This window comes from Rhineura floridana, chromosome 7 (assembly GCF_030035675.1).
Source record: "Rhineura floridana isolate rRhiFlo1 chromosome 7, rRhiFlo1.hap2, whole genome shotgun sequence".
NCBI lineage: Eukaryota > Metazoa > Chordata > Lepidosauria > Squamata > Rhineuridae > Rhineura > Rhineura floridana.
The window spans coordinates 90,774,347-90,793,354 of NC_084486.1; the positions used below are offsets into that span (position 1 = coordinate 90,774,347).

Below are 19,008 nucleotides of genomic sequence, written 5' to 3' on the forward strand. Positions count from 1 at the left end.
GGTGAAACAAAAAAGGTGGTCTCAGCAGAACAAATGGAGATGCCCCACTTCCCATCTCTGTCTCTGCTACAACCTGATGGAACAGCTACTGCTTGGTGACAAAAAAATTGGTTACGTGTAGAGCATGTATAGACTGCTGGTTGTATTGCTATCAAACCTGAGCTGCCTTATCCAATTTTATAACCCTTCCAACTAAGTTTACTTCGCAGAGCCAAATTCCAAACCTTGTTCCACCATTCATCCATAGAAAAAGGGGAGCTATGTTCTGACTTCTCAGTTGCGGTTTTGGATTGGTCAGATTTGTCTGACTTATTTCCTGGTTATAGAGCACAGTATTGTTCTCTTTTTACTATTCTTTAGTGTCTAATTGTATACACTTGTCTGCTTTACAATTGTTATTGATGTTGTCTGTGTTTTTGTTGACACTTATGCTGCTGCCTTGATGTATCATCCATGATTTTTTTGTTTCTCCTCTGTTAGAACTGAATGTGTATTTTATTTGTGTATTATAAAAAAATCAAAAAAATATATTATATAAAATTGGTCTGCCGAATATTAATATCTAAAAATACCCATTGCCATCCTTCCATAACTTACATTCCAAGATTCTGTCAGCAGATCCAACACTGCCCAAATCACTTGCTCCCCTTCTCCAGACTTGGAACATCCACATGCTGTTGACAGATTTCCACCATCTGAGACCCTCCTCTTGCTGCTACTTGATATTTTAAATAATCTTGCCTGTCACACCACCTAATCCCTCCCAACCAAATGGCTTTATCATCCAAATCTCCTTTTACAGATTACATATTCTCCACCCAAATTAAGGAAGGTGTTGATGCAATCAGCTTCTTTCCTCTTACTAAGGGATCATTTCCTAGGCTTCCAAGGAGCTCAAAGAGGTGTCCATTATCTCCTCCCCCTTTTATCTTCCTGACAGCCCTGAAAGCTAGCATGTGTGGTTAGCCCAAAAGCGCCCATACAGCTTCGTGGCTGAGCAGGGATCTGAACCAGCTCTCCAGAATTTGTCTGACACCACACTAGGATTTAAATATACACACCTCGACGGCCTGTAACCAGGGGACTAGAAGGGGCACCCTCTAAAAATGTTGTTGTCCCCCATTTTTTTTTTACAGAAAAAATCCTCCCTAGTCTTTTTGTATCCCCCCCCGAACATTTAGGCTGCCTACGGCCTGGCCTTCAGTGAGAATAGGAGGGGTGCCCCTGACGCTAACGGCCCCTGCCTCATATTTGACAGCCCAGTTTTAATTGCAATACTCCAACAGTCTACACTGCCTATTGTATTACATACAATACATGATTGATTATTATAATACTTTTGCAGACACCATAGATAAACAGCAAATGAGAGGCTGCTAAAGTGCGGGGGGGGGAGTTGTATGTGTTTACATAAAAGAGGTCTCAGCAACCCGGCAAGAAAATAATCCTTGTATTAAAGCTAAACCAGGTCGGGAGCAACGAAGGACAGCCCTTCCTTTAATTTTCTTAATCTGGATTTAGAAAGGGGTGGGTGGGATAGGTAATTCACAGCTTCCAGGTTGGTTTCCCGCCATCTCCCCAAGAAGTGGAACGTCCCGTTCTCCTCCCAAGAACCGCTCCAAGGGAAGCCAACCAATCCGAACCTTGGTGGGCGGGAGGGAAAAAAATAGCGTTCCGCCTCCTTTCAGGTGACTAATTGCGTTCCTCCCATTTTTCCTCAGCATCTCGCGACATTATCTTCAGGCGTCACTCAGATCTCGAACTACAGCTCCCAGGAATCTCTTCGCAAGCACCGCCTCAGCCAATAGATGTGCATAGTGAGGAGAAAGTATCACCACTGTGGGCAGGGCTAGGCGAGACCCAATCAATCGGAAGGGGGAAGGGGTGCATTGCTGCGGCAGCGGAAGCAACACACCCGATTGAACCCCCTCAGTGTCAGCGAAAGAAGCGGCTCTGGGGGTTTCTCAGAGAAGCTCCGCCGCACCCTCGGCTGCAGGTAACTCGGCGGGTGAGGGGAGGACTTGATTCTAGGAGCAGGGCTCCAAAGAGAGGCATCGGTCCTTCTAGTAAATGACTGTGGAGAGTAACCAGAGCTGAGCAACCGAGTCCTCCTCGCTGACGTCGGGCTGCAGGGGGTGTCCGTGGCGGCCGCCGCAGCTTTTTTATTCTTGCTGAACATCCGGGTCCCTGGCCCTGCGCGTCTGTTTCACATAGTGATCAGGGAGGGAAAGGAGGCGGGCCCGAGCTACTCCTGATTAGCCATTACCTGTTTTTCCATTGGTAGTCAGGCATAGCCTATGCGGGCTTTCCCATTGGTTGGCAGACTGTGCACAACTGTAGTGGGTTGGGTAGCTCAGGGGAAAGGAGGTCTTTCAATTGGCTGACCAGGCAGAGGAGGCGGACTTTACGCAGAAGCCTGTGGGCGCAGCTTATGCCAAGAGAAGAACTCCGCCCGGAGCAGGGGAAAGAGGAGGGGCCTCAGGCGTAGCCCCTGCCCGGTGGTCGTTACGTTTCCCTTTGCCGCCTTGTGCCGAGCGCTGCGGTGTGCCCATTGCTACTGTTAGCTCTTCCCATCGAGATTCCGCGTTAAAGTTAACCCGATCGCGACTATCTCGGAAGCCAAAAGTTGAAAGCAGCATATATGTCGGCGGATGAGCCGGCCCAGCTATTGCAAACAACACTATTATCCTCACTCTGATCGTAGCAATCCTTTCAGCCCAGTTGGGGACGGGGGAAGAGGTATTACATTTGTTTTGCTGAATAAGATGAAATAGAGCTCTCCTTTATATAGGGAGCGACCACAGATTATTTGCTCGTTCCTCTGGATTTCATACTATGCACGTGTAGTCATTTTGAGTATTTGAGTTCATGTGCCTAATTACTTCATGCTAGCTGCATACTGCTGCCAAGCAAGTAGTATAAAGAGATTGATACGGGGGGGGGGATCATTAAAGCTGAATTTCACTGTATATTGCATTGCCATAAAGTGGGTTTGGAATTGTTGACAATAGATGTAGAGGATAAGGTGTGTACTGAGTGGATACTGAATGATGGATGTGAAACATCCGTGGAGTAGTTGCTTGTTTGAGTAGATTTAGGTCAGTCTTCCATAACGGTGCAGAGCTTGGAAAAGTTACTTTTTTGAACTACAACTCCCATCGGGCCAATCCAGTGGCCATGCTGGCTGGGGCTGATGGGAGTTGTAGTTCAAAAAAGTAACTTTTCCAAACTCTGTGCCCTTCAGATGTAGTTGGACTTTATCCTCCATCACCCCTGACAATTGGCCATGCTGGCTGGCCCTGATAGGAGCTGAAGTCCAAAACTGGCTTACATGATCACTTGTCTCCTGTTGTTTTAGCAGTTAATCTGCCATTGACTCCAAAAGAAAGATAACCAATTACTCCCTTTCACTGATGCTGGGATCCAATTCCTAACATTCCATTATGCATGGTTATTCAGGAATACATCCCTCTGTTCAGTGAGACTTTCTTCCTCTTAAGTGTACAGTAGAAGCCTAGCTGTTCAATGTAGTTAGATGCTCCCTCTGTGGTTTCTGATGGTTCAGCTGTACTGCATATGTGGCTTCTTCAGTCTGAGGAAAAGAGAGAAGAGGGTAAGCTAACAGCACATAGGAAGGCTGGGCTCATGCATGAGAAGCAAACGTTGAAAGGACCTGGATCCATTGCAAAAGTTTTTTGTTTTAAGATCATTGGAAGGTCTTCAAGTATTTACAGTAGAGAGCCATGGCTAGTTAATATTGCTTCAGAAGCACAGTGCACATGTGTATTTGTGTTACAACAGCTGGTGGCTTAAACAGAAGTATATAGTAGTTTGTGTGGCTCTCTCAAGTAGCTGGTAAAGATCTCTGCCTGAGACCCTGGAAACTGTAGACAGTGCTGGTGTAGGTGGACCAGTACTGTAGTCTGACTAGACAACTCATGTTTACCGTTCTGAGTTACTGTCAGGGTTGCTTTGTAGCTTGTTCTGAAGTCAGAAATCTCAAGCTGCTGTTGCACTTTCTGTTGAAGTCAGAAATCTCAAGCTGCTGATAGGTCTTCCTGACTGCATTTGGGTACCTATGTGACAGTGGTGTTTCTCACCATCAGCCTTCCTGTCATGCGCACCTTTGCTATCTTACAGGCTAGATTTAGAATTTGAACACTTCAGCTACTTTGGAATTGCATGAGGATTCTACACCATACTGGAAACCAGAGAATCGAGTTCAGGAGAGAAGTCTCATTGGCTTCTTTGGAGCCAGTGTTTTTGACTCTTACAGAGCTATCCTACATATGTCTACCCAGTAGTAAGTCCCATTCAGTTCAGTGAGACTTACTCCCAGGAAAGTGTGTATAGGATTATAGCCATTTACAAAATAGCTGAAGACCCCCATAATTAAAAAAAAATTATTTAGAGCATTTTTGCCCTGGTCTATATTCTCTAATCCCCACCAATTTATGTGTTTTGTGTAGATTGAGCAGTGTGTTTAATTGATCCTCAGTACATGATTAAGGCTGCAATCCAGTACACACTTACCTGGGAGTAAGTCCTATTGAACCCAATAGCAGTTGCTTCTGAGTAGATATATATTGGATTGCAGCCTAAAAGACTTTTAAATAAGACACTTTAATATTAGTGTAAGATTTACATGAGTGTTCTGTTAGCAACTGCCCTTGACTGATACTGCTAATGCTGGTATTAAGTCTGATTCCATCAGTTAAGTACAGCCCTGAAATTATTCTGATTGTAGTAGAGAAATCTAACTTCAAACAGACATAAGGTTGCAATCCATTGCATCTGAGAATAAGTCTCACTGAACACCGTGTGACTTATTTTAGAGTAAACATCTTAGGCTGGCACTATAAATACTGCATTTGTTTCAGGCTCATGTATTGGTGCTTTATTATTTGCACATGGTGGTTGTCACTTCAGCCTGTGTTATTAGGTATATGAACTCAGTAACATCTGTATATTTAAAATTAATGTTACTGAATTCAGTTGAGTTTGCATTTCGGGATTTAACCAGATGGAGAGGCTTGCATATCAGTTGTCAGTAGCTACTCTGTGAAAGCACCAGTGTGTAGCCCAGCTTAATTTTTTGGGATTCCTCAGTAGCAAGAGGTTCAAGTATGTGGCCATATGCATTATTATTATCTCCATAGGTGGAGATGAGTTCTCAGCAGTTTCCCCGGTCTGGAGCCCCTCCTGCAAGTCTAGGACCAGCTCCTCCTCCAATCTCCACCAGTGCATCTACTGGATTGATAAATGCAACAACTACAGGTAAGGCAACTACTGGATGTGTAGCTGTTCTACCAAGTGTGAAGTCCTAAGCATATTTATCTGGAAGTAAGACCCACAGAAATAAAAGACAATATTTGTATGCCTTACAAATTTCTAGCCTTTTTCTCTCTCCAAAATTTCATACATGTATTTTTCTGTGCAGTAGTGAGTGATGAACCCAGTCGAGAATTGGAAGTTACTCCCAGAGATCACGTGGTCCCTGGTGGCTCTCTGCAGTGTCGTGAAGAGAAGCAGGAAACGGTGGTAGTTCGGCCATATCCGCAGGTGCAAATGTTGACTCAGCACCATACGGTACAGCCTGGTGTGCCGGTTACAGTAGCAGCTCCTCCAGCACATCTAGCTCCAGCAGTGCCACTTTCTTTTTCTGAAGGACTTATGAAGGTAACGAAAGCATTGCTAATGGGAATTGTAGTGCAAAACATCTGGAGGGTCCCAGTTTGGTGAAGGCTTCTATATGCCACATATGCATAAGAACGGCCAGGAGAGGATGATGAGAAGTTCACTGCATCTAATTGGAAAGAGGCACTTCAGTCCTTGCATCCTCCTCTCTCATACTCTGAGGCTGGCAGTGAAATGGCAGTCATTGGGAATCTGGCCCCAAGCAGCTTGGTTTAGAGAGGGTTCAGCCCCATAGACTTATTAAGGTCTCTGTTGTATGGCAATCAACAGGGAGTTACATAATTGCAAATCCTTAGGCCCATCTTTAGTTAAGGGAGAGAGCAGGATTGCAAAAAGGTTTCAAGGAAACGTGATAAGAGTCCATCTGTCCATACAGTTATTTCACACTAACTCCCAGTAGCTGTCTCCAACAAGTCCAAGTAATCTTTGTACTAGTTGTTCTATGTTAAGAAGTTGATATTTTGCAAAAGTTTTTCTTTTCATATGATTTTCTTCTGAGGAATTGTAGAGAAATTCAATTTAATTACATAGGTTTATTTCCAGCTAAGCGCTACTAAGAGTAAACTCACTGAAATTAATAGACCAAAGTTAGTCATGGTCATTAATTTCAGTGAGTTTACTCTGAGTAGAACTACCATTGAATGCAACCTTCAGGCAGTGGTTGCCAGTGAGTTTCTTTAAGAGAACTGGTGCATGCTTGCATTTGGTGTGTGTGTCACAAATTGCTAAGAGTCATCATTTGTATCTTTATGTTCTTTGCAGCCTCCGCTGAAGCCTACCATACCCAGCCGTCCTATAGCACCAGCTCCACCCTCTGTTCTCTCTGGTCCCACCAAAGTCCCAGGGCAGGTTACGGTAACAATGGAGAGCAGCATCCCACAGGCCTCTGCTATTCCCGTAGCAACAATCAGTGGACAACAGGTTATCATTTTCTTCCACTAAAGTAAAATTTTTGTTTAAGGTCATGAAAAAGAAAAAGGACTATGAACCACTGTCTTTAAATGTACCCACAGCCTTAGTTTGTATCTTCATCTGTAATAACACATATCTAACCTGTACTTTCATGTCTGTCTTCAAACATCTTAACTGTAGCTTGTGGTTGTATATTCAGATTCTCCTATAGAATACATCTAGAAAAGATTTCTCATATACTCTTTTCTTGCCTGCAGGGACATCCCAGCAATGTGCACCATATCATGACAACCAACGTTCAGATGTCAATCATCCGAAGTAGTGCTCCTGGGCCACCCTTACACATTGGAGCATCTCACTTACCTCGAGGTACTTAACACAATACTTTCTCAGGAGGAAATAAATTTTGGTAGTAAAATTGTTCTGAACAAATTTGATACAGTTCCTATGGCGGAGTATCTAATGACTGTGCTGGAATGTGAAGTGATTGCTTGTTTTTTTACCTGTTTTGCTTTGGAAAATCTTGGGGTATAGCTAGGATTACAATGTAGTATGATGCATGGATCCTAAAAAACCTCTATGATTTAGGACAGGGGTAGCCAACGTGCTGTCATTCGGATGTTGACTACAAACCTCATCATCCCCAGTCAGCATGGTCAGCAGCTTAACCAGTGGGGATGATGGGAGTTGTAATCCAACAGCATCTGAATGACACCACATTGGCTACTCCTGCTTTAGGATATGCTCCACATCACACACACCCTACTTTCTGGATAAAGCCACCAAATTTATACCAATGTCAACTGCAAATAATTAAAGCTAACCAGATTCCCTCTAGACCAGGGTTAACAAACGTGTTTCAAGCCGTATTTGAGAGATTAATCTTCAGTGTGGCTAATGTCAATGTCATTGTAAACTAAACTATAGTTCAAGCCAGCAGAGGAAAATTCATGCTCCTGAAGGGAGGAGCTGGGAAGAGGAGCATACCGCTCCACAGCCCACTCTCAGTTGTTCAAGCAGTTGTGGACTTTGGGTTGTATTCAGCTAAGTCCTATTGAGCATAGACCCACTGAAACTAATGAACCAAAGTTAGTCATGTCTATTAACTTCAGTGGGTCTACTCTAAGTAGGACTAGCACTGAATACCACCCATGACGTCTACACAACCCGTTTGATGTTATCATGTTATCTTTCACTTAAGCAGCTTGATTTAGTCAGCACTACTAATAGCCTTCTTAATCGTTTGTCTCTTGTATAAAGTAACAGTTGTGGCCACTCGTTTACCTTTTGAAAAGTGGAATGTCTTAAGAGTTTGTCTCAGTTATTCATGGGTTTTTCCTTAGGTGCTGCAGCTGCTGCTGTGATGTCCAGTTCTAAAGTAACAACAGTCCTGAGGCCAGCTTCACAGTTGCCAAACGCAGCAACAGCTCAGCCAGCAGTTCAGCACATCATTCATCAGCCTATCCAGGCAGGTGACAATTATGTCGTATGATTGTTGTCTTTTAAGAGTCTTCTGTCCTTTTCTTCCATGGGGAGCCACGCAGAAGATTCAGTTGATTGCTACATTGTTGAATGAACTATGAAATCTGGCAGCTGGTTCTTGTGGCTGTAATTCTTCAGCACTGTGGGCTTAGTTTTGGAGAAACCATAAAGAGAGCAAACTAATAAAATTAAACTGAGAATGAACTTCACATTAACTCTTCCAATTATGAGTTTGCATTTTATTGAAAGCCCTCAATGTCTGTTGTGGATGATTTGTTTTTAGTAATACTTGTATGTAAAACTAGGGGTAGCACTCCTCCTCCCTTCGCTCACCAACTGCGCCTACCCCCCCATAAAACCCCCTCACCATCCACTTCTCCCTTTACACCTCTCTGCCTCTGTCTCCCTCTCCTTCCTCTGCTGACTCACCAGCTCTCAGAAATATGATGTTGTGCTGTAATTCACAGCGCCACCTGTTGGCAGCTAAACAAACTGCTGCATGATGACATTATTATGCAAAATAGGAAACCCTATTCATAGGGTCACCATAAGTACTTGAAGGCATTCCTTTTCCTTTTTATTTTATAGAATAGTTCCTAATTCATAAGGTTATCATCAGGGTTTTTAATAATTTGTTCACAAAAATGATCTATGTGTTGCTCAAAGAGAAAAACATTTTTCCGGAAATCAAATTATCTGATGCTTAAATGACTCAGAAAGGTCTCTCTTACAAAGTTTTATAATGTGTATTTTATTTCAATTTTAGACAGTGAATTCATTTTTAAAAAATCATTGAATAATAACTAATGTGTAATAAGATACTTTTTCCTTGCCTACAGTCCCGGCCTCCTGTGACAACTTCAAGTACCATACCTCCTGCTGTAGTAGCAACAGTCTCAGCCACACGGGCCCAGTCACCTGTTATTACTACTACAACAACACATGCCACAGACTCTACCCTCAGGTAACCACTGCAAATGAGCCTTGATGTGCTCACATACCCATTTACTTTAACAGTGGAATCCTATGTATATATGTACTTGGAAGTAATGCCCACTGTGTTCAGTGGTGCTTATTTGCTAGTAAATGTGTTTTAGGATTGCAGCCTTCAATATAAAAAGGTATATGTGGGTAATTTACTGAGAACCACTTTTCACAATATGGCCACATCATAGAGGCTGTTTCAAATTGTCTCCCTAGGCAGCTGCTTCTTGTGGGAACCATTCTTGCTGTGCAGATCAACTAATCACCCTTCCATGTGATTGCCATGTAATGTGAATTGGCACTGATTGAAATGACCTTGAGAAATGTGCAAAAGAAATTCTGCATTTGCTATTTGTGCATTAATTCTTGTACTGCACAATTAGGAGGTCATTCTAAATTCTGTTGTGATGTCTCTTCATATTATGAGTTCAGTAGCTCTTAAGTGCTTTCTGAAAAATAACCTGATTTTCTTTTCCAGTCGGCCAACGTTGTCTATTCAGCAGCACCCACCTTCTGCACCTATCAGTATTCAGCGTCCTGCACAGCCACGGGATACAGCAACCAGAATTACCCTACCTTCCCATCCAGCCATAGGAACACAAAAACAACCACTTCACACCATGGCTCAGGTGAATCACTATGAACAAGACTGATGCAGTCTGTTCTTCCATGTTGTCTTCTGACTCTTACCATGTGTTTTTTATAAAGTAGTTGAATGGGGCTTCCTGTTGGGGTAGTAGCTTGATGATTAGCTTCGTTGTAAACTTGACACAGCATGAAACATACTGTGGGCCTGGACAGAAGGAGCGGAACATCAAGCCCACTAGCCTCCATTGACTCCATCCCAAGTCTGGAGCGGCTACCCTTTTGGGAGTGGAACCTGGTCTGCCTCCTTGTTTCCTTTCTTTCTCCAATCTGCCCTGTGCGACTCTAGCCTTTCTTCACTCCTCCAGCTTGCGCTTGTCTAGCGTCCTTCTCCTCTTTTCTCTTCTGGTGTTACCAATGAAGACTTAAAAGCCCTGCCTCTCCCGTGCCCTGCTGCGCTACAGCTATGGCAGATTGTCAAGCTGTTTGTGGGCTCTCCTTGCTGGTCAGTTTGACTTACAGTAGGAGCCTGTCTGCTCCAGCTCCCCTGTTAAGCGGCAGATTGGGGAAAGCATCTCCTCTGCTCTAGGATTCTGACACATATCAACAATTGTTTTTTGACAGATAACTTTTTTTCTTCCTACAGAAAACAATATTTAGTACTGGTGCTCCAGTGGCAGCAGCAACTGTGGCACCTATTTTAGCAACCAATACAATTCCGTCAGCAACTACAGCTGGTGAGTATCTGCTGCTCAGCATTTCTCGCACAGTAGGGCCCCACTCAAACGGCAGGTTATGTTCCAGGCCCCCACCAAAAAGCGAAAACCGCCGGAAAGTGAGGTCCTACTGTATTCAAGCCGCCACGCTCCAGCTGACAGCGATCAGCTGAAGCGTGCGATCAGCTGTAGCGCGGGGAGCTTGTGCGCTACAGCTGGTCGCTGTCAGCTGGAGCGCAGCGGCTGGAGCTCCCCGTGCTACAGCTGATGGCCCCGCTGGCACCACCGTATTAGTGGAATGCCAAAAAGCGGGGCACCAAAAAGCAGGGCCCTACTGTAGTATCATGCTATACAAATACAAAAGCCAGTTATTAGAGTTGAATTATTGTGCTCAGACAAAAAAAAAGCCCTTTATCTCTCATAATGGTTGAGTGATGCAATAAAATACTTATACACTGATTTTTAGTATGCCATTTTGGTGGTTAGCAGGCCCATGAGGAAAACTGTATTCTCATTTACTGCAAAGAAGAGCATGAGCAGTTTGGGGGTCTACCTGTTTCTGTGAGGAGAGGGAGAAATTTCCCAACATGGAAGTTTCCATATTTGTGATCTACATTTTCTGTCAGCTTACAGACATAAACTTTGAAGAAGTTTTAACTGCATTTGTGTTTTCCTTCCTCTTAGGTTCTGTATCTCACACTCAAGCGCCTACAAGTACAATTGTCACCGTGACTATGCCCTCACACTCTTCCCACGCAACCGCTGTGACCACCTCAAACATCCCAGTTGGTGAGAGAGTACTGTTTCTTAGCTTTGCTGTCATTTGATCAGTCATTTTATTTTATGGTGGAGACAGAATGGATTGTGTACATCTAACACATAACACATTTTCATAGCATTCAAAATAACTGAGTTTCCAAATCCAAATTACTGAGGATTTTGATTTAGTCAGAGAAAGCAATACAGAGCTGGTTCATATATATAACACTAAACCTTGGTTTAGTGTTGTGTGAATGAGCCTTAGCAATTCCAAGTAAAGTGTTGGGCTCTCCTCTCTTCCAGTCACACGTCCAGGAGGACTTCTGCTGAGATTCGGTTTCAAAGAATCTTGCCTTAGTGCTATGTACAAACCAGGAATTCTGACCTGTTTGCTTAAAAAGCCAGTTTCATAACCCAAGGTTTGAAGTTGGCTTGTCTCACAACTAACCATGGTTTGTTTGAAGCCTGGCTTCCTAGTTCACCTGTAATGCCAAACCAAGATTCTTTTAAACTAAAAGTAAACACTATAGACATTTTTTCCCCAGCCATGCAGAGGGTTTGGTCTATGCAAGCCTCTTTGCTCATGTGCACTAGTCTGTAAAGTCTAAACAGTAGGTTAGTATTATGTGTAAACCAGCTGAGAGGAACTCATATGTTCCTGACCTTTCTCTGCTTAATGGTATCTGTTTTTTATATGAGTCCACTAGAGTTCGCTTTGTGAATTACTGGGATATCTTTTGTCACTGTGCAGCTAAAGTGGTCCCTCAGCAAATTACACACACTTCCCCTCGCATCCAGTCTGATTACACTGCAGAGAGGAGTAATCTCATTCCTTTATCTGGGCACCGTGCATCTCCAAATCCAGTTGCAATGGAAGCTAGAAATGATAACAGGTAACCAAACTAATTTACTTACATAGGATGGGCACTTAATCTTTATGTAATAAATAGTATGTAAGTTGTGTAGGGACACCTGCACAAATAGAATTACATGACTTGTTCCCCAGTTAAACAAATTATTTACAGGCTGCAGACTTATACACACTTACCTGGAAATAAGTCTCATTTAACTCAGTGGGCAGTATCCAACTAACATGTCTTATCGGTGCAGGATTTCCAGGTCTGCAATGTGACACACACTCTTTCTCTCTCTTCCCAAATCTGCTGCAGAGGGTTGGGGGAAGCCCCAGAACAGATTTAGGGGGTGCACAGGGGGAGAAGAGGGGAAAGTCTCATTGCACATGGAGAAATCCTTGCATGGACAGGAGGTTTTCATAGTGCTGTTTTGGAAACAACCCATTAAGATTTGCTTCTGAATAGACTTTTATAGGATTGCACATAAAGCAGTGCATATTTCTGTTGGGGAAGACACTTGTGATTTTTGGAATGTTTTGAACCATTCTGTCTGAAAAGCTATCTAAGGCTGTGATCCAATACATGTCTACTCAGAAGTATCCTCCATTGGGTTCAATGGAACTTACTCCTAGGTAAGTGTTATTGAATTGCAGCCTAGGTAATCAAGCCACAATTGATGCTTCCTGTCCTGTGATTAAGGACAGCGTTCAGTTCAGTGGAATGAAGGACTCCTGAAGAGCAAGCCATGCTGAATGTCGGATTAAAACACCTTCTGCATTTTAGCTGCAGCTGTACTTGAATTGCAGCATGAAGGGGAAAGGGTGCATTGCTAGAAAGTGAATTAGTGTTCGGTGTTTATATGTGCTCATGACACAGAGAAGTTAGTCAGTGAAGAGACTGCTATTGAGAGCCAGCTCTCAATATAACTGTTCGGGATCAATTTTCTTAATGTCATCTTTAGAAACTACATAGTGACATGAAGCATGTGCAAACCTAGAAAGTCTACTTCATCCCACCTGTTTACTCTTTATTGGATTATACTGTACAGTGTTGTCAGGATGCAGAAGGTATTGAGTTTGAATTCAGAAGCTTTTCAGATGTCCTTCCAAGTAAGAAAAGGTGATGGCCCACAAATAAACTAGAACAGTAATTTGATAATTACTGCTGTACTTCATTAGGATGTTCACATTTATAATGTGTCTAACACTGAATCTATCTTCATTCCTCTAGACAGTCAGTACCTGTTCAATTCCAGTACTTCTTACCAACATATCCACCTCCTTACCCTTTGGCTGCCCACACTTACACACCTATTACCAGCTCCGTGTCCACTATACGCCAATATCCTGGTAAGAAACGTTCCAGGTTTACTGATTTATGGAGGAGTTTTAGAGCAGCATATATGAGCCTTCTGCATAAACATACTGTTTTGAAGGTAAAGATGTGGTTCCAAAGTACTATGGAAAAGAAGCAAAGGCTAGTCAATGAATTCAATAGTTAAATAATTCAAATGAACTTGCTGCCAATTTCAGTAATCTTTCCAGTATCTATGTAAGGTTGGCCAGTATTGTTATCTACACATTACAGAGAAGGTGGTCAAACTGAGTCTTGATTGGTTTACAGGCGACAAGCCCTGTGATTTACACACTCCCTCTCTGTTTGGTACATTAAAATTAAATCTAACCATAAAAGGGCTGTTTATCAGCAGGAATTAGCTTTTTTCCTGTTAGACATGTGTTTACTTTAGATTTCAAACTGTGCCCACTGAATTTGTGACTGGTAAATTCTTTAATAATCATGAATAAATGTGTGAGGGCAGATCAGGCCAGATCAAACATACTGCACTATATCTTATATTGTCCTTTATACAATTCATTTATGGATCGATTCCTCTATTCATTTCAGAATTTTCTAGAAGGTCAATCAGACCATTACAGAATTAGATGTTGCTGACTGATGTAAACAAGTTTGCCGCCCTGGGCTCCTGGGAGGAAGGGCGGGATATAAATCCAATAAATAAATAAGTTTGTTACGTGTAAGATATCTTTATATGTGCTAGCAGTGAGAAAGTTATGATTTACTTTTTTGACCCCAAACAGTGTAACTCCCAATTGGATTACCATTTTAAGTTTTGATAATCTGCACTGAAAATTGATATGTTAAAACCTTTCAACATTAAAAAAAATCTGATGAACACCCTCTTCCCATTCCTCACTCTGTTTTTATAACTTTGCCTTGTTGGTAACCATGGTTTGCTGTTACTCAACCACTCAAATTGTGGTTTGTACAAGTCCCCCAAACCAGGACTCACCCAAGTCAAATAACCTCTAATGGCTTGCCTAAAGCAACCCAGTGATTTCAAGATTGAGGTGAAATTAGCTCTATGGTTATAGGGTAGTATTCAACACCTCTCATATTCAGAGTAGATCCATTGAACTTAATAGACATGGCTAATGTAGGTTTATTAATTTCAGTGGGTTTACTCCAAGTAGGACTTAGTTGAATACAATCTACAGCATTCAGTTGCTCTATTCCAAATTATTGGTGTTTCATTCAGTAATATCCACTTGTAGATCAGCTAATCAGAAAAGTAGTAATAGCTAGACTCAGGCTGTGACTTGGCTATATGTTTTCTTTGGGGTTGGTGGTATTGATCTTTTTCTATGCAACTCTGTGAGGATTATTATAATGCAGCTGTAGCATTATGAAGCCGCTGGTGCTGTTGTATAAACATGGCATTTATTAATTTTATTTAAATTGTTGGCATCTTCAGCAGGAACACAGATGTGCAAATAAGATACAAGTTTTTAAATACAAATCAACAATGTTGCTTGGCAACACAGGATAATAAATTGTCTGTTTAATGTGGAAATGATTACGTCTATTGCTTGCTGTTCCCAGTTTCTGCTCAGGCCCCCAATTCTGCCATAGCAGCTCAGACTGGAGTTGGAGTAGCCTCCACAGTTCATCTTAATCCCATGCAGTTGATGACAGTGGATGCATCTCATGCCCGTCATATCCAAGGCATTCAATCTGCACCAATTGGTGCACAGGGTATACAACCAGCACCCATCAGTGCACAAGGAATACAGTCTGCGCCAATTGGAACCCAAGGGCTACATCCAGCTGCACCAATTGGTGCACAAGGTCTTCAGACGGCACCAATGGGTGCTCAACAACCACAAACTGAAACCAAGGCATCAGGTAACTAACCAACAATGTTTGTGTTGCAAGCCAAATAATCCTAAACTAAAAACCCTGTTAGGGTTTTTTTTAAAAATTAGTCATATAATCATGGTTGCAATACTACTACGGACACTTACTTAGACGTTCTGTTGAGGACATGCACAGGATGGGGCTGTTGGTAACTTGTGGACTTTTGCTATTATCCAAATCAAAACACATGCGCATTAACATTTTATTTTCTTTAGCAGTTAATCTGTAAAGTTAATCAAATCTTGTATCACAAAGCAGCAGATATTAAGCAAAAGGCTTCTGCCATTTCCAATCTAGCACAAAAAAAGGCTGTGATCAAGCGTTTTTTTAGCTAGAACTAATTAGAGCTGCAATCCTGTGTATACTTTCTTGAGACAGAGTCCCATTGAACATCTTGAGTTAACATGGTGAAGAAAACCAGTTTTCTGGCCTGGAAACTTGGCTTTGCCATAAGGGATTATGGGTAATATCTTGCTGTGGAAATACAGACTTGAGTAAAATATTCTGCTGAGAAGCAGGCCATTCCCGCTAGCTGAGCCATGAGCTCATAATTGAAGACATCTGCGTTATCTAGTGTGAAACTGGTATTCAAGGACCCCCAGTCTTGTTAGCTGTGGGAGTGCATATCCGAAAAGGCATCGATACCAGTGGAATATTTAATCCTCCAGGAGCCTTCTGATTGGCTTAGAGTTAGAATTTTCTTTGTCTAGTTGCCCTGCATCTTAGCATTTTCTGTCTAGTTGCCCTGCATCTTACCCTAATACTATATCCTGGGTGATGTGTATATTTACTATCTTAATCTCTGTTGGCATGTTAATTCACAACTGTTTTTTTGATATGTATTTGTCATTTATACCTATACGTTATGGATGTTCTGGGTTTAAGAAATTACGTTGCTATTTTTAATGTACTTATATTTTTATTTCTGTGTGTGTTCTTTAGTACTAAGTCCAGCACCTAGGCCTCTTTGGCTACTAGCTACTGAATAGTCTGTTTGAAGTGGGGCTTCAGGAAGTAGAGAGTGTGGCTTTAGCTCTTGCTTTCTTGGAATTCCAGGGATGTCTGTATAACTTAAGGCATGGGTTTTCCCCTTGGCTCAAGCTGATGGACAGCTGATGGTCGTGTGATCTACCTTGCAGGGTTGGTTTTGGTTATTTTTCCAATCATGGTTAGGCAACTGAGGGTATCTTACAAGGGCTGTGGTCTCCAGGGGGTCTGGAACCGAATGATCTTGACAATCATGCAGAACTGAGCTGTAGGTTATTTTAAAACAATATCCAATGTTAGACATACTTGGAGTAAATCCATTTAAACCAATGGACTTAAGTCCACTGAGTTCAGTGCATCTACTCTGAGAATGACTTAGTTGGATAGCTCCTTAAATATGGAGTTTGCGGAGCAAGCATAGAGTGGAACAACATGCCCATTACATTTTATTTTAAGGGAAACACCTTTTGGTTCAATTTCTGTCACTTTGACTAACTCCCTGTAACCTTTTTTGCCCTTTTTACTAGTGGTCTTGGCAGATGGAGCTACCATTATGGCCAATCCAATTAGCAATACATTTAACACTGCTCCAGCTTCAACTACTGTGGTGCAAGCCCATAGTCAGAATGCCAGTTCTAGCACACCAGCCCAGGGTTCGTCCCCTCGCCCAAGCATTCTCCGGAAGAAAACCACTACAGATGGGTGAGTAAAACTGCAATGGCAGAGATACTTATGATCTTCATACCACAGTGCAAGAAATAAGGTTGTATCCAACAAAGTCATCCCATTAGCAAAAGGACATCTGCATGTGCAACTGGACTTCCTCTACCCATCCATCCCAGTCTGTACAGTAGGGCCCCGCTTCTCGGCACCCTGCTTTTTGGCGTTCTGCTAATACGGTGCCAGCGGGGCGATCAGCTGGAGGGGGGGCTGGAGCTCCCCACACTCCAGCTGATTGCGCTGGAGGAGGGGGGAGATCAGCTGTAGCGTGCTCCAGCTGATCTTCTCTTCTGGCGCGATCAGACTCCCCTGCTTGAACTGATCACACCGGAGGAGGGGAAGATCAGCTGTAGCACGCTACAGCTGATCTTCTCTGGTGTGATCAGCGGGCTAGGCTCCAGACCACCAGGCTACAGCTGATCTGCTTTTTGGCGGTTTTTGCTTTCCGGCGGGGGTCTGAAACCTAACCTGCCATATGAGTGGGGCCCTACTGTACTGGGAGTGTTCCAACCCTCCAGAGCAGTTTGGGGATGGTGCGCGAGGAGAGAGAGGAAATCCTGTGCAGGTGGAAGTCCTTGGGTGTGAGAGAGAGCCAGACTTTTTTAAATACAAAAGAAAACAAATCCAAATAAAACACTATGAAATGACCAATAAAATTCCATAAACTACAGAACAAACAGGATAACGGATCCGTTAAAATAAGAGAGTAAAAACACTGCAACCCAAATGGCTGGCGAAATAAAAAAGTCTTTACTTGTTTCTTAACACTAACCACTAGGCGCTGTAGGGGCCAACCAGAGTCTGAGGACCACTACCGAAAACACCCTGTCCCATGTTACCACCTTCCTAGCAACTCATGGGGGTGGGACCATGAGCAGGAGCTCTCCAGCTGACCTCAGGGCATGTGGTACCTGGGTCATTTAGAGCTGAATCAGGCCCAGTAACTCACAGTCAGCTAGTGCAGAGCTTTAAGAATTAGGGTTACATGGCTCCTGTAGGCTGCCCCTGATAGCAGCCTGGCAGCGGAATTCTGCACCAGCTTCTGGACAGTCTTCAAGGAAAGAGCGCTCTCACCTATGTTCGGTCAAACTTACTACAGTTCTTACGCCACCTACACTCTAGCCATTATCTGGCATGTTTCGTTGCCCAAAGCTCCACAGAAAATCAGGGGGTTTTGCAGGGTGCCCAAGACCAGAGAGGGCCCCTCGGTGCAGTCATGTTGATGGCCAGTGTCATCTTGCTTTTCCACAACAAGATCAGGGCCTCAACAGGAGTGATAGCTATGTTGTCTGGAAAATCCTTTGGTTTCCATTAATCTCTTGTTGCAGAAAATCCTAATCAGTCCTCCACCTTTGCAGGAAGTTAAGCTGCAGTCTATCCAAACCTCACCAGGCGGTAGTCCATCCATGACAACAGGGTGACATGCATCCCATCCCCCAAAATCAGTACATTCTTGCAAAACCCAGATCAAGGTCATGTCCTGCAGCATATGTTCGAACCATGATGATGGTAGCCTCATGGTTGTCATGGCAGCCATAATGAAGTCCTGAACTGAACCTGACAAGGCAGCCCCAGCATGGAAGTTGAAGTCCCCAGGACAGTGGACAGTTCTCCAGGACCGGCCAGAGATGTCCCTTACCTCTACAGCCCACCTATGTACAAACCCTCACAATGGAGGCCAAAACAGACCAGTGTCCTATTTTTGTGATGGAGAACAGTCCATCTCCAATTTCTCTTCTTTGATTGCCTTATTATTTTAAAATCCTCTGTCTATCTTCTGTATCAATTCTGTTTTTGTTTAGTTTTTATACTGCCCTTCCTCCTTTTTAATTGAGCACCCTGGGCAACTAATATAATGTTTTTCAAAAACTACTATGGACTTCAGTTCTGTTTATAACAAACAAAAATATTAATTCACTACCATATGGCTTTTCATGCTTGTAAATAAGAATGGCTATTTTGCATGTTGTTTTGCAGGTTGGCAGTAAGGAAAAGCCTCATCCCCCCTCAGCCCTCTGAGGTACCTGGCACTCGAGTGGAGAGTTCTATGAGGAGTGCATCTGGATCACCAAGACCAGCAGGGTAAAGCAATAAAA

General features: G+C 43.0%; 1 protein-coding gene across 2 annotated transcripts in view; it reads left to right on the top strand.

Moving 5' to 3' along the window:
- Window positions 1–1,830: 1,830 nt before the first annotated feature.
- The window catches only part of SAP130 (Sin3A associated protein 130), a 30,319-nt gene continuing 13,141 nt past the window's right edge, over window positions 1,831–19,008 (top strand). Inside the window, exons 1-15 of one of the 2 annotated variants that reach the window (XM_061636399.1) lie at window positions 1,831–1,996; window positions 5,160–5,277; window positions 5,441–5,679; window positions 6,460–6,618; window positions 6,867–6,978; window positions 7,953–8,077; window positions 8,931–9,055; window positions 9,554–9,704; window positions 10,307–10,397; window positions 11,061–11,165; window positions 11,887–12,028; window positions 13,220–13,338; window positions 14,891–15,193; window positions 16,720–16,894; window positions 18,890–18,994. In XM_061636399.1, coding sequence (XP_061492383.1) covers window positions 5,166–5,277; window positions 5,441–5,679; window positions 6,460–6,618; window positions 6,867–6,978; window positions 7,953–8,077; window positions 8,931–9,055; window positions 9,554–9,704; window positions 10,307–10,397; window positions 11,061–11,165; window positions 11,887–12,028; window positions 13,220–13,338; window positions 14,891–15,193; window positions 16,720–16,894; window positions 18,890–18,994 — 2,063 coding nt within the window. In that variant the 5' untranslated portion in view covers window positions 1,831–1,996; window positions 5,160–5,165. Of the gene's footprint in view, window positions 1,997–2,386; window positions 2,740–5,159; window positions 5,278–5,440; window positions 5,680–6,459; window positions 6,619–6,866; window positions 6,979–7,952; window positions 8,078–8,930; window positions 9,056–9,553; window positions 9,705–10,306; window positions 10,398–11,060; window positions 11,166–11,886; window positions 12,029–13,219; window positions 13,339–14,890; window positions 15,194–16,719; window positions 16,895–18,889; window positions 18,995–19,008 lie in introns of those variants that run through there. The other variant, XM_061636398.1, reaches the window with a different exon arrangement.